Raw genomic sequence first — 14,055 nt, forward strand, 5'->3', positions numbered from 1 at the left:
TGAGGCTGCAGGTTGGCAGAAGCAGCAGGAATGCCAGTGCCCTGGGTCAGACTGCTCAGGGCCACTCCCAGGCCACACTGAGCCAGCTGGGGTTCCCCCTTCTGGAAAGATGGGAAAAATGCAACTGTCCCAAAAGCCATCAGCACAGCTCCTTCCTATTACCCCCTCCCTTCCTGAGATCTGGGCTTGGCGGTTTATCCCTGTGGCTACCAGGGTGTGCTTTGGAAAGAAACAAAGGCTCCCATGTGGTTTTTTTTTTTTAAAGGGTTAATTTTTCTCATCCTTCTGTAATGACCATATTGATCCCACAAGGAAAAGAGTGCTAGAGACTGTGGGTTTCTTAATACAGAATGACCCTGGCACATGTCCACTATAAACAAAGTAACAAACAAACAAATAAGTTCATTCCCATCTGGATAGACTCAAGTAGCACAAGTTCATAACTAGTCTCATGGACTAGTGGGCTTGAGTCTCAGTCCCACCTCTTACTAGTTGTATTAACTCGTGAAGGTTATTAATTTATTCATTTCTGAGCTGCTGGAAGATGGTAAGAGGACCTGCCTCAATGCCTCAGAGGCAGAGTTGGCTTCAGGGGATGCAACCGGTACAGTCCATGGGGCCCCATGCTTGGTTTCATGCTCTGCCATTGCCGTCTTGAAATTGTTACTAATTTGTGAGCGAGGGGCCCCGCATTTCATTTTGCACTGTATCTGCAAATTATGTAGCCCATCCTGCCCTGTGGGTTGTTGGGAGCTTTAAATGAGACCTTCTACGATTGCTTAGCCCAGGGCCTGGCCTGCAGCAAGTGCTCAGTGAATGTTAGGGAGGGAGAAGGGGGCTCAGGAAAGAGGGAGAGGGACCCGGCAGTGTCACTGGATACCTGTTTGCTCCAAGGAAGTTGGTGGGGGTCAGGCAAGAGAGCCTGGGGAGAGAGGATGGGCTTGGATATCGGAGGCCTGGAGTCTGACTCTGATTTGCCAAGTTTCTTCCTCTTCCTGGGCCTTAGTTGCTGTCTCTGAAACATGGTGCCCAACTCCCCCAAAGTCGAGCCCTCAGAAGCCTATGGCGGTGATGATGGGGATGCTGAGACCCTTTCTGGCCTATTCTGTACAATGTCTCCAACTGCCTTTGGAGAAGAGTAGAGGCCAAGGTCGTGGGGTGGGAGGGGAATGGAGGCAGGAGCCAGAGGAGGAGGCCTGGTCCTCAGGTGGGCAATAACAGAATCCCATCTCAAAGGACTCCAGCAGGAAGACCCCTGGTCTGGGTCAGGGGACCTGGCTTCCAGCTCCATTTCTGTCACTTATATGCTAGATGACAGGTCATTGGCCCTCAGTTTCCTCTCTGATACTCACAGTGGGATTAATGCTCCCATCACTAGCAACAGCTTCCTTTGTGTTGGGTGGGCACAATGCCTGTGACATGCCCTTTGTGAGTGATCCGGAGGCAAGATAGTGTAATGATTCCACCAGCAACCTCCGGAGGCAGAGAGCTTGGCTCAAATCCTGGCTCCACCAGCTATGTAACCTGGGACAAATTACTTAACGTCTCCAAGCCTCAGTGTCCTTATCTGTGAAATGAGGATAATTTTAACAATAGTAACTCCTTCCTGAAATTGTTGTGAGCATACAGGCAGTCATGTGTGTGAAGGTGGCCCCAAGTGAGAGTCCTATATGTTAGCCATGACGATGATGATGATACTGAAGATATAGGTTAAGCCCCACATTCCTCCCCACATATGCATTTCCACGACAAATAGGAGACAAAACATCTCCTGGCAGGTAAAGCTCTCCTGAGTGGGTAAGAACAGGAAGGCGGTTAGTGCGGAAGGAAATGGAGCGTGTGTGCGCACATGTGGGCCTCTAGGAGCTGTCTGGGGGATCTGAGCTTGAGGATGGGCAGGCTGGGTGAGGATGACCACGTCTCTGGGCTGCAGATTTTTCTCTGTCAAACAAGGGTCTGAAAGAGAAAGTCTCCAAAGGGTCTTCCAGCGTTTTCGTTCTAGAGTTCTAGAAGGAAGGAAGAATGGAGGATTGACTAAGCAAAACTGTAAAATAATAAAGCCTGGTTTGCTTTAGGTGACCTGGCCTGCTTTGTGATCTGCTCCTAGGCCCTGGCCCCATGCCTAGTGCTTTCCTGCTCTTTCTTTCAGGACTCGTTCCCAGGGTAGGAGCTGCTATCCCTGTATCGTGAATGACCACCTGTTCTGTGATTTCTCAAGGATTTCTGCACAGTAAGCCTATCTTTCAGGGGACTTGTGAGTAGAGTTTAATGCAGCAGAGATGGGGTGGGGGGAGGTTTGGGGAGAAGGAATCCAGAGAGACTTCTTTGTGCTTCTGCAGTCTTCCCAGGAAGAGGGTCATAGCTGGGGCTAGTTTTATGGGATAATACAGAGCTATGGAGCTCAAGCTGCTATTCCCAGTAAGGATAGAGAGTGCTCTAAAGCCCAGGAAAGGAGGCTCCCAGATCTCCCGTGTGCTTTAGCCTCGGACATGGAGAAGGGGACCCTGGGAGCAGCCAGGAAGCAGAGAACCAGGGCAGGACCAGATCAGTGGTGCCTTGTGGCTGTGCCGGGGGAAGAGGATTTTCACTTCTCTCACTCCAGTGCTGGTCTCCCAAGGGTGGCTGTGACCCAGGAGACCCACACGGAGGGATCCTGAAACTGGTCCGTGGTTTTACAGCTCCAGAGAAGTGAAGCTGGTGAGTGATGGAACCACACCCCTGTGGGTCTTCAACCGCACAGTGAAAGAAGCAAGGGAGATGGAACCAGGCAGACCTGCTTTGAATGCCAGCTCTGACCTACCCTGTGACCAGAAGCAATCATGTCACCTCCCTAAGCCTCAGTTTCCTCACGGACTAAATGAGTCTAATACTACCCACCTCATAACATTGCGGTAAAGACCTAATAGGCTAATAACAGGGGCTTTGCACATGATGGAGACTAAAGAAATATTAGTTCTTGACCCAGCTACCTGACATCCCAGGAGAAATCACCATGTCCCCCCTCCTCCCTAATAGGGTCTCAAAGAATTGGCTTTTTTCTGGTAAGGAGGAATTTCTCCTCTTGGCAGGGGAGTGTTAAAAGTCTGGACCTAGGATTCCAACCCAGAGCCTCCCCATCCTGGCCGACTGTGCCATTGAGTTAATTGATTTGCTTGCTCCTAGTTGGGTGCTGACAGTCCGGCCAGGCCTAGAGTGGCTGGAGAGAGAGGCCAACCGGCCAGGAGCACCTCCTAGTTCACTAGGGAAGCACACCTACCACAAACCTCCTCCCCATTCTGAGATGGCACCCAGATACACAGACATCATTTGTACACAAATTCTGCACTCAGACCACACTTTCTGATCCTCCATCCCCACAGGAGACACATACAGAGCAAGCACACATGGAAATGCACAAAGAAATCATCAGATGACACACACACAGATATACTTAGACCTCCCCTCCACGCCCAGAGGCACGCAGGCACCGCACACAGGAAAGGTACAGCATACACAGAGGCTCCCAACACAAAGATACAGCCATGATTGTGATTATCATAGTTACCATGTATCGCACTTATTACGCTCCAGATATTGTTCTAAGCCTTTTCCAGAGAATGCTTTACTTCTTACAGTAGTAGAGGTAGATATTATTTTTATCCCTCACTTTACAGATGAGGAAACCGAGGGTCAGAGAAGTAAAATAAAATGCCCGAGGTCACAGAGTGGCCCGGTGCAGACATACCCACCCATACCCACCCCCTCGCTCCTCAACCCCGTTTATTTTCATAGACAAGCAGCACTGTGCCCATCCTGACATGCTCCACACACACTCAGGGTGAACGCTGTTTGGGCACTAGTGGCCAAAGACGCAAGAAATGGCCTGTTGGCACAGCGGCTGGTAAGCTGTACTGAAGAACCAGACGGGTGAGAAAGACCAGACGTTCCAAAGGTAGTGGCGGTGGTTAAAAGCCTTACAAGACCGACGGGGCCACCACGTGAAGCGCTCAGCACAGCGCTGGGCGGCGGGCCATCATCCAGTAGTGAGTTCAGTGTGCGCTGAGGGCCTAGCCCCAGCTCTGCGCAAAGCCTCTCCTTGCGCGCTTGGCTGCACCCATTTCCCGGCAAGCAGCCCAGAGTGTGAGGCCAACCAGCCCTAGGTTTTTAGCAGAAGGGCCGCCGAGCTCGACCGCGCCCTCAGGCCGACTTGGGCCGGGATCTGGGGTTCCCGTGGAGACATTTTATTCCCAGGCGCCCACCTGCGTCCCATCGCGCACCAAGTTCTTGGTACACCTTTTAATGGGAAAACAACGACAGCCACCATGGTTGGATAAATGTTATTTATAATTCATGGGCCAGTTTTTGGACCCTTTCAAACAAAACCCACAGAGATTTTTTTGAAAGAAAAATGCCTGGACTCTGCTCAGAAGTCGCGGGTTTTCTAAGGAACGACAAGCCGCTACGCAGATAGTAAATTACCCCGCGCGCCACATTTGTTTCTGATTATTTGCGTTGCAGTTGGTTTGTGAAATAAAACAGAAGAGTTTATAAATATCATTTATTCTGGAAGTGAGACACACATTCGACCCCAGCCTTGTTCCTAGAAGGAGCTGTGCTATTCGAGTGGGGAAAGAATGGGGGAGTCCGTGTCAAATTACACTCCCGCCCCAAATGCAAGTCAAGGCTCGAATCTGGATCCGGTGATCGTCTTCGGATTCTGCGTTCTGGCGTTACCCACCTAACGCTCCAACTGGGAGAAGTTTTCCACAGGCGGACGGGTGGGGAAGTCTAAACAGAGTTTATCCAAACCCTTAACCTCTCTCTCTAGCTTGGACCCTGAGAACAAAGGCGCCTGAGAGGAGAACGGTGACCGGCTGGACGGTGAAGGTCTTGTCCAAACAGACCACCCTTCCCCGCCCCCCCCAGTCCTCGTCCTAAGAGAGTGGATTTTTTTTTTTTTTTTAATGAAACAAGGGAGCATCTAAAGGACAGGCCCCCCTTCACTCCCCCAGGTATCCATCACCCTGCTCGAGCGCGCCTGGGGAGACCGCCACGCAAGTCCAAGAGGAAGCTCAGAGCTGCGGCGGCCGCGGAGACAGCTCAGCAGTGACACAAGGTCCAGCCGGGATAGCCCGACCCAGCGCCAGAGTGTGGATCCTTGTACATTTCGGGGGAGGGGGCTGCGCTCCATTGTTCACTCTGGGCCAGTCAGGGTTGGCCCATTTCCTCCCAGCCAATCCTCCGTCACCCCCGCCTTCCACCCAACCTACCCCGCCCATCAGCCCCCAGGTCCCCAACACCTCCCCTGCATCCCCAGCGGTGCTGGGGAAGCTTCGTGACGCCACAGGTCCCGCCCCCAGCTCCGGCCACCGGCGAATGCGTGCTGACGTCATGCTGCGTGAGGGCCGGTGCGGAATCGCTCCTTCAACTCCGCGGGGCAGGAGGAGTTAGTTAGCAAAAGAGCCGAGGCTGGGCGCGCGACCTTCGTCCTTCTGCCCCTGGCCGCACGCTTTGCGCACATCTTTTTTCTGCATGGTGGATATTATTTTTCATTATCCTTTTCTGGGTACTATGGGGGATCATTCCAAGAGTAAGTCTTCCAGTGTGTGTGTGCGTTGTATGTGTGTATGCTTAATATGCAATATTTCTAATGCAGAAGAATGTTTAGTGGATTCTACAAGTGGCTTATATTTGACAGGACACTGGGAGAGAAAAAAAAAGAAAACGAATGCATTTTCCTGCAGGACCGCTTATCCGTTGGAATCCTGTTGTTTTAGTTTATAATTAAACACTCTTTCTCAAGCCTGCTAGGCTGACCTCAGGCTGTGAAATCTGCTTCTGTTTTGCGCTAAGGCAATAGGTTTGATTTAGGGATGTGGGGTTTTTTTGTTTGTTTGCTTGCTTGCTTGTCTTTCGGCCTTTCAAATAAGGAAGATTTCTCTAGCTTGATCTGGGATATTTAAACTAAGAAATGTCAAAGAGGATGAACGGAGACTCCGCCGAAAGCTGAAGTGTCTGTGTTGGGATAGGAGGGAGTCGCTGTGAGAGGGAGTGTGCGGACGGCAATGCCGGAACATCACCGTCCAGTATTGATAGTGTTGGCGTCCGCAGGGTTTAAATGTCTATTGACTCTTTCTTCTCACTGACTTGTTAGATTTTAGTTACAAGATATATCGATAAAACGCCTGTGTCCAAGTGAATGTAATAGAGAAAAAAATCGGGGAGGGGGGTGGGGGGGGGAGACAGAAAGCCTTCGCAAATTCAGAAGATTTTGTTTTTTCGTTTCCAATTGTCTGGACCTTTGGAAAGCCCATTTCCTTTTTCTTGCGGTCGCAATTCTTGAAAGAGAGCGAGAGCGCCAGCGGGTTGGGTTGGGGCTGGAGCGGCCTCGGCCGGGGTCCGGGCAGCCAGGCCTGACGCGGGCCCCGCGCCCTTCCCCGGCAGAGAAGCCCGGGACGGCCATGTGCGTGGGCTGCGGGAGTCAAATCCACGACCAGTTTATCCTGCGGGTGTCGCCCGACCTCGAGTGGCACGCCGCCTGCCTCAAGTGCGCCGAGTGCAGCCAGTACCTGGACGAGACGTGCACGTGCTTCGTGAGAGACGGGAAGACCTACTGCAAGCGGGACTACGTCAGGTGAGGCCCGCGAGAGCCCGGGCTGCGCCACCGCCCGCTGGGGCCGGGGCTCGAGGATGGCGGGCCGCCCGCGCGCCCCGGCGCGGGGAGAACGCGGCCCCCACCCCGAACGCGTGCCGCCGCGCACCTCCTGGCCTGGGAACCCCCCGAAGGCTGGTCCCCGCAGCCTCCCTCTGGGCCACAAAGCGTCCTGGGCGCGCGTGCCCGGGGTGAGTAGCAGCCCGGCAGGCGAGGCCGGCCGCAGGCCCCGTGCTGACACCGCCCGTGCCTTGGGCCCGCAGGCTCTTCGGCATCAAGTGCGCCAAGTGCCAGGTGGGCTTCAGCAGCAGCGATCTGGTGATGCGGGCGCGGGACAGCGTGTACCACATCGAGTGTTTCCGCTGTTCCGTGTGCAGCCGCCAGCTGCTGCCCGGCGACGAGTTCTCGCTGCGGGAGCACGAGCTGCTCTGCCGCGCCGACCACGGCCTCCTGCTCGAGCGCGCCGCGGCCGGCAGCCCGCGCAGCCCCGGCCCGCTCCCCGGCGCCCGCGGCCTGCATCTGCCAGGTAAGCCGCTTGCGCCCGGTACTGTGCCGCCGGCTCGGGAGTGAGTTCATGTGTGTGTGTTCGTAGCGGGGGTGGTTGTGATCGGACGAAAAGTTGTCACTTGGGTGTATTTCCGTTTGCCTGCAGTGTGGGGTTTTCTGGGTGAGTGCAGAACCCTGTGTTAGGAACGCGGCTGAGTGTGTGTTCGTGTGACGGGGAAAAACTGCGTGTGGGTAAACTGAGCCGGGATTGTGTGTATGAGTGTGCAGAATAGTGGGGAATTGTGTTCTCCGTGATCAGGAATATGTGCAACACAGTAGTAGGAGCAGGAAGGTGAATGACCAGGGGGAATCTGAAGTGGTGACTTTGTCTATGGAACTTGTACTCGGAATTTCAAGCAGTATGTGTGTTGTCAGAGAGAAAAGATAGGTTTGCCTGGGGGTATGGGTGTAAGGAATACAGTTCCCAGCCTAGAGGTGGGTTCAGCCAGCCAGAAGACCACCCGTAAAGACAGCTTTGAAGGCTAACCACTCAACAAAGAGCTAGTGTCTGCATTTGTCTTTTGAGGCCCAGTTTGATGAACAACTTAGCCGAACGTTTCTCAGTGGGGAAGGAGTGGACGTACAGTGGACTCAGGGATCATACACCTCAGGGAATGCTCTGGGTCCTAATCAGGAGATGCCCAGAGTTGGGTTCTAAGTGTGTGGTTACCGGGTAGGAACAGTGACTCTGGCTGAGCAGTTACCAGCAAGTAGCCACGGACCTGAAGCACCAATCTCTAGACCAGGCTGAGCCTCTGGGTGCTGTGTGCTTGACGTGCTCCCACTTCCTCTGGTCCTCCCTTTATTCCCGTATAGAATGAGAAAATTGGCCTAGATGGGCTATTTGTAAATATTTATCCAGATCTAGATATGCCCGGAAGGGAATATAAGTTGAAACAGTGAGACTTGTATCCAAACCTGGTTCAGATGGGAGTGCGAAACAGGATGAAGCCAGTGTTGAGTGCACCCTGGTCTCGGGTGTCGGAGGGGCTCCCTTTTGTTTGCTGTGGGTTGCGGGCCGCGGGAATCCGGCCCTAAATACCCGATTCTACTTAACCTGGGGTTGAGAGAACCCAAGGCCGAGAGAGGAAAGTGCTAGCGGCTGCGCGCGGGCCGGGAGGGCGGCCGCTGGGCCAGGGAACCTGGAGCCTTGAGGGAGGAGACCCGGCGGGCCGAGGCCCGAGGGCTGGCAGAAAGGAACTGTTCCAGGCCCTGGAGGCCCACTCGCGCCCTAGGGCAGGTCTTCGCGACACACGGCCAGGCCCTGTCCGAGAGGCCTCTGAATCAGGGAGAAGGGCTCTTGGGGGCCACCCGGGAGCGGGAGACAAGCCCCCCAATTCCGAGGCAGCGCGGCGCTTGGGGTCCGCGTGGGTCCCCTTCCCCCTTCCCCCTCCAGAGTCCCGCGCGCGCCTCCTTCCTCTTCCTCTGAAACTCCGACTTCTTCCGGAGGGCTTCCCTCGTCCCGCGGAACCCACGCGGGCATTCCTAGGGTCTGGTAAGTGGAGGAAGCACAGCGGGGGTCGGCCACTCCCGTCCCGCACAGGCCTAGCTCGGAACTCCCACGCCCCGCTTGCGCGCTGGCGAGATCGCTGCGGGGAGCCCTGTGGAGGAACTAGGGAACGGACGAAAATGCACACCTTTTTCCGGGTAGGGCGAACAGACGAAAAGGGAGACAAGACGAACAATAAAACGAAATAAACGGAATAAAAGAGAAACGAAATCGGGCCCCGGAGGACTCGGCCGCCGCGGGGCGGGGCGCAGGGAGAGTGAGTGGCGGCCGCTCTCTCATCTCTTGCTCCCTTGCAGACCCGGGATCGGGCCGGCAGCCCTCGCTGCGCCCGCACGTGCACAAACAGACCGAGAAGACAACCCGCGTGCGGACCGTGCTCAACGAGAAGCAGCTGCACACTCTGCGGACGTGCTACGCCGCCAACCCGCGGCCCGACGCGCTCATGAAGGAGCAGCTGGTGGAGATGACCGGCCTGAGCCCGCGGGTCATCCGCGTCTGGTTCCAGAACAAACGGTGCAAGGACAAGAAGAAATCCATCCTCATGAAGCAGCTGCAGCAGCAGCAGCACAATGACAAGACGGTGAGAGACTGGGAGCTGGAGGATCGGATCGGGTGGAGCCTCGGGTTCGCGCTGCGGCATCTGCGTGCCCATTTCTGGGCCGGCTCTCGGGAGATCCAGGGGGAGCTGGACTCTCCAACAGCGTGTGTTGGTGCTTTCAGAGCAAGGCTTACCTTGGGGTTGAAGGCTTCTTAAGTATTGTATTCGAGGTCAGGTCTTCCTCAGTTCCAGCGGCACACCAGAATTGGGGTCTGGGGCGTAGTTCGGAGTTCAAGGTGGCATGTTTGCCAGAGCCAGCAAGTCAGGGCGGGTTGTGTCCTTCTCTCAGCATGACTCGGTTTGAACACTTTTCCTCTGCAAACCTGGAGAGGGATGGGAACGCAGGCCTCGCGTTCGTTCCCTTGCCATGTTGGCTTCCAGCACTGAGGCTGGCCTATGGTGGCTGTTTTTGGGCCCGAGGAATTTGCACTGGAGAAGGCGGGCTCACTCGGCTGCGGACAAGTGTATGCCTCCCCTAAACCGTTTCAGGCTCCAAATCACGTGCCAGTGCCTGGGGCCCCAGTCTCAAAGATGGCGGGAAACACAAGCCCTAATTCGAGCGTCTTCCACCCTCTCTTCTGCTTGTCCCGCAGAGCCTGCAGGGACTGAGCGGGACGCCCCTGGTGGCGGGCAGCCCCATCCGCCACGAGAGCGCCGTGCAGGGCAGTGCAGTCGAGGTGCAGACGTACCAGCCGCCATGGAAAGCGCTCAGCGAGTTCGCCCTCCAGAGTGACCTGGACCAACCCGCCTTCCAGCAGCTGGTGAGGCCCTGCTCTACCCGCCCGGAACTCAGGACTCCGGGGGAGGTGGGGTGGATTTAGCCACTTAGCCAAGGTGGGAAGGGGTGGGGGGTTCTCAGGGGATGAGGGGCTGGGAGGGGGGGTTGGGGGGGAGGTGGGTAGCTGCAACCGCACCGGCTCATTAATTCGCTCTAAACCAGGTCTCCCTGGATTAAAGCGCTCGCAGGGGAGGTCGAGGGATTACCCAACCCGCAGCCCCGCCCTAATACCCCTGCGTGCGCTTGGGGACCTGGCCGACTTATCCAAGGGCCTGCTCCCAGCCGGTGGCTTGTCCCCAAGGGACACCTTTAGGAGTAGGTGGCCCGGGAAAACCAGCTCGGGCGCTTCTTCACCCGCTCCTTCCCGCTGTTTCCGCTGCCCCAGGTCTCCTTCTCTGAGTCTGGTTCCCTAGGCAACTCCTCCGGCAGCGACGTGACCTCCCTGTCCTCGCAGCTCCCGGACACCCCCAACAGCATGGTGCCGAGTCCCGTGGAAACGTGAGGGGGACCCTTCCCCGCCAGCCCGCGGACCTCGCATGCTCCCTGCATGAGACTTAGCCATGCTCAGGCCATTCCAGCTCCGAAAACTCTCTCGCCTTTGTAATTATTATTATTGCTATTTAAAGAGAGAGGACTGAGAGAAGCGGTCGGGATAGCCAAAAGCGCCGGGACGCAACCTGCTTTCACCAGACTGGAAAGCCCTGCTCCGAGGACTTTTCTTTTTACGAAACCAGAATTTGGGTTTACTAACCTTAGCTCTGCCATCTCTTCTCCCTCGCTCGGCGTGGCCGCCGCCGCCGCTCTATTTCCGCGCCCCCCGGCCCACGTACCCACTTGTGCGTGGAGAACGCGCAGGTCAGGTCCCGCGCCGGCCCAGCCCTGAGCTCGCCCACGCGGATGCGGGCACCTGCCGCCACCCGGCCCCGCGCTCCCAGGTGGCCTTGCCCCGCCTCTAGCGGGGAAGAGGACGGGGCAATCCAAAGGAACAGGCACTCAATCCCCCAAAGCGCATGATTGCCGGAAAAAAGTAGAAACGAGACTTTCCCTGAAAATGTTTTAAATTATCGGTCGACGGAGGACAGAGTGTGTGAGCCTTTGCCGAACAAAACGTAAGTTATTGTTATTTATTGTGAGGACAGCCAGTTCATAGTGGGACGAATATTTTGATCTTAATAAAAAAAGATAATAACCCGATCGATGCTGCTCCTGTGTGCTGTTGGTGCAGCGGGAGGGCTGGACGAAGGCAGGTTGGAGTTGGGGCTTGTTGCAACGAAAATGAGGCTCAGCGCAGGGCCCACCGCTGGTGCCCGCGCCTCTCGCGCCACTGGCCCGCGTGCTCCCGCGCCAACAGGGGCGGGCCCGGCGGGGATTGGGCGCCGCGCGGGGGGCGGGGCTGGGTCCCTGTCCTCCGTGCGCCCCGAGCGCCCCGTGCGGCCCAGCGAGGCCCAGCGAAGCGTTTGAGCGCCCAGGACCTGCCGCAAGCCTGCGCGCTCCCTGTTGGCTTCCCACTCTCGGCGTTTCGCGGCAGAAGCCCGCGGGGCGGTGGGGTGACCCCCTTTGGGCGGGGAAACCTGCGATGTTCCGATGGCGGCCGTTTGGCTGGCTAGGGCCAGCGTTTCCGTCTCAACCTGGCCTCAGCTCCTGCAGTCGGACCCAGCCTGGCGTCTCTCAAGGCCCCCTCGACCCTCGCTCCATTTTCGGCCGGGGGCACTCGGGCCCCCCCTGCGTTTCTTTTCCCGCCGGTCTGGAAGCCCGAACCCCCACCCCCGGGCGCCTCGCCCGCCTGCCACCCGGGCCCTGCCGCCGAGCAGCGAGGCCAGCCCGCGCGCCCCGGGGCGAACAGGGGGGCCTTGACGGCTCGTCCTCGGCGCTGTCCCCAGAGTGGATGCGCGACGTGATCAATCCCGCTTCATTTATTAATTCCCCCGTCTAGACAGAGGAGAAGGCCGCGCGGCGGCTCCTTATCTGCATTTGGCATCACCTGCAAGCGATACACTGAAGGAGCCACAACAAGCCCCCGCTAGGATCGAGGCTGCCAGGGAAAATAAGTCCACCCAGAACCAGTCTGGCGTGTCCTTGGTTTATTTTCTTTCCAGACCCGAAATGCAGGGGGCGGGGGATGGCCCGGGTGGGAGGGAGCTGGGAATGGCCCCTGGATATGCCGTGCCCAGGTCACTTGGTGTGACATTTCAAACCCCTGTGACTTGTTTTCTTGAAAACTGGCTTTAGTGATCGCAGGAAATAACCAAGAGATACTGAATCTCCAGCAGGCCCCCGGGCAAGGACAAAAAACCGGGAGGCTCAGGTTTTACCCTTCACAAATATTTAACCCTTTGGCAGCCTGGGGTAATTCTTTTCCCAGACCAGTTCTCTTTTGGTGGACTCAGAAAGCTGCCAGCCTGCCAGTGATTCCACTACTCTTGCACAATCTCTGGCATTGGGTTTCCTTGTCCCTCCAAGTTAAAAGACCCTCAAGTAGCTCCTTCTTTGTCCAGGAATTGTTTTGAAAGAGGGCATTGCCCTTACTGAGTAGGGGATAGTTGCAATCTTAGCTCAGGTAGCTCCTGGTAAGGAAAAATGTGTCTGAGGTGGCATCTGTGGTCGCTGGATAGAGGAATCGATGCTTTCTGTTGAAAAGCCATGGGCTGATTGGATGGCCAGAGGCTGCTGTAGGTGTTTCAGCTGAACTGATGGCAGAATTCCATCAGCGGGTTTCTCCCCTTCCCCCCCCATTAGAGATGGGAGGCTGGAAGACTGGCTGGCAATTGAGGAGGTGGGAAGATCGGGCCACATTTATATTTTACTTCCTGAAAGTCAAGGTGATGCTAGCACAAAAATTAAAGAGAATCTTCCCCTTCTTCAGAATTTAGGAAATGGTGCTGCAGACTTAGAGATAAGGGAAGAGATATGTAGGGTTAATGAGGACCAGCTTTACTCTCAAGTGCCCAGAAAGTGTTTTAATAATCAGGGTTAGATTCTTTGAGGGTTCATTCCCTTAACTTAGATCATTCCCTCCCAAACAGAACTATAGATATTTCCCTTTACCTTCTGGCTGGCCATTGGATTAGGAGGCTAAACTTCCAAAAAATCTTACTTTTGAAAACTTTTGATTTATCCAGAATATTGGGTTTTGTCATTTTTCAAAAGGAGATAACAGGTTCTTGAATTTTAAAAATGTCATTAAGGGTTGTTGTTAATTAGCTCTGAATTTTTGCTTTGAACACACTGCAGTATTTTAATGCTACAAATGGAAACATCTGCCTATCTAATTACAGTCACCTCTTCCCTTGCCATCCATAGATCAAAAATCTAATTCCTCTTTTTGATATTTATATGAGTGTGTCTGTTTTTGAATATTGGGAAAGTATCCAGATCACGGTGGTTACTGTGTATTAGGATACCTGTATCTATGTGTATTGCTGTATAAGACATCACAAGCTCTCCTGTAGTTTGTTGCTAGCCACCCAAAGGGGCGCATCGTTTTCCTTGTGTGTTTCCAAGGAAAGGGTTTGACTCTGAAGCCTTATTACAGTGGTCCCTGATGAGGTGTCAGATCTATGGTTGGTTAGTTACATTAATAAATATCAGTTTTACTGGTTCCCAGGTCATCTTTAAACATCTTCTGTAATACAGTAGGGATTTCCTTGTAAATTAAACTACCTGTAACAATTACAAGTGTTGTATTTTATGCTTACTGAGCTTTTAAAGTGAGATACCCAGCTGTGTAGTTTAAAAAGTCAGTTCAATCAAAGAGGCCATAGAGGGGAAATGGGAGTAAGTTATTTAACTAGATTCACCTTAGAATAAGATTTTCTCAGTGGATTTATCTAATAATTTGGATAGCTCTATGTAATTGAGGCAGAAAGGGATTCCCAGAGATGGAAAAGTTTATGGCTATTACACCACAAAATTTAATACATATTGAAAGGCTGCACAATTCTGGGAAATTCAGAGTCCCTGTGGCAGTATTCCCAACGAACTTTAATTTTTAA

General features: G+C 54.6%; 1 protein-coding gene across 1 annotated transcript; it reads left to right on the forward strand.

Annotated features, from left to right (window-relative positions):
* Positions 1–5,511: 5,511 nt before the first annotated feature.
* ISL2 (ISL LIM homeobox 2) lies at positions 5,512–10,565 on the forward strand. The gene is made up of 6 exons (XM_059915431.1): positions 5,512–5,569; positions 6,424–6,613; positions 6,895–7,157; positions 8,984–9,267; positions 9,879–10,046; positions 10,449–10,565. The coding sequence occupies exons 1-6, from the start codon at positions 5,512–5,514 to the stop codon at positions 10,563–10,565; spliced, it is 1,080 nt and encodes a 359-aa protein (XP_059771414.1).
* The last annotated feature ends 3,490 nt before the right edge of the window (positions 10,566–14,055 follow it).

This window comes from Balaenoptera ricei, chromosome 2 (assembly GCF_028023285.1).
Source record: "Balaenoptera ricei isolate mBalRic1 chromosome 2, mBalRic1.hap2, whole genome shotgun sequence".
Classification (NCBI taxonomy): Eukaryota; Metazoa; Chordata; class Mammalia; order Artiodactyla; family Balaenopteridae; genus Balaenoptera; species Balaenoptera ricei.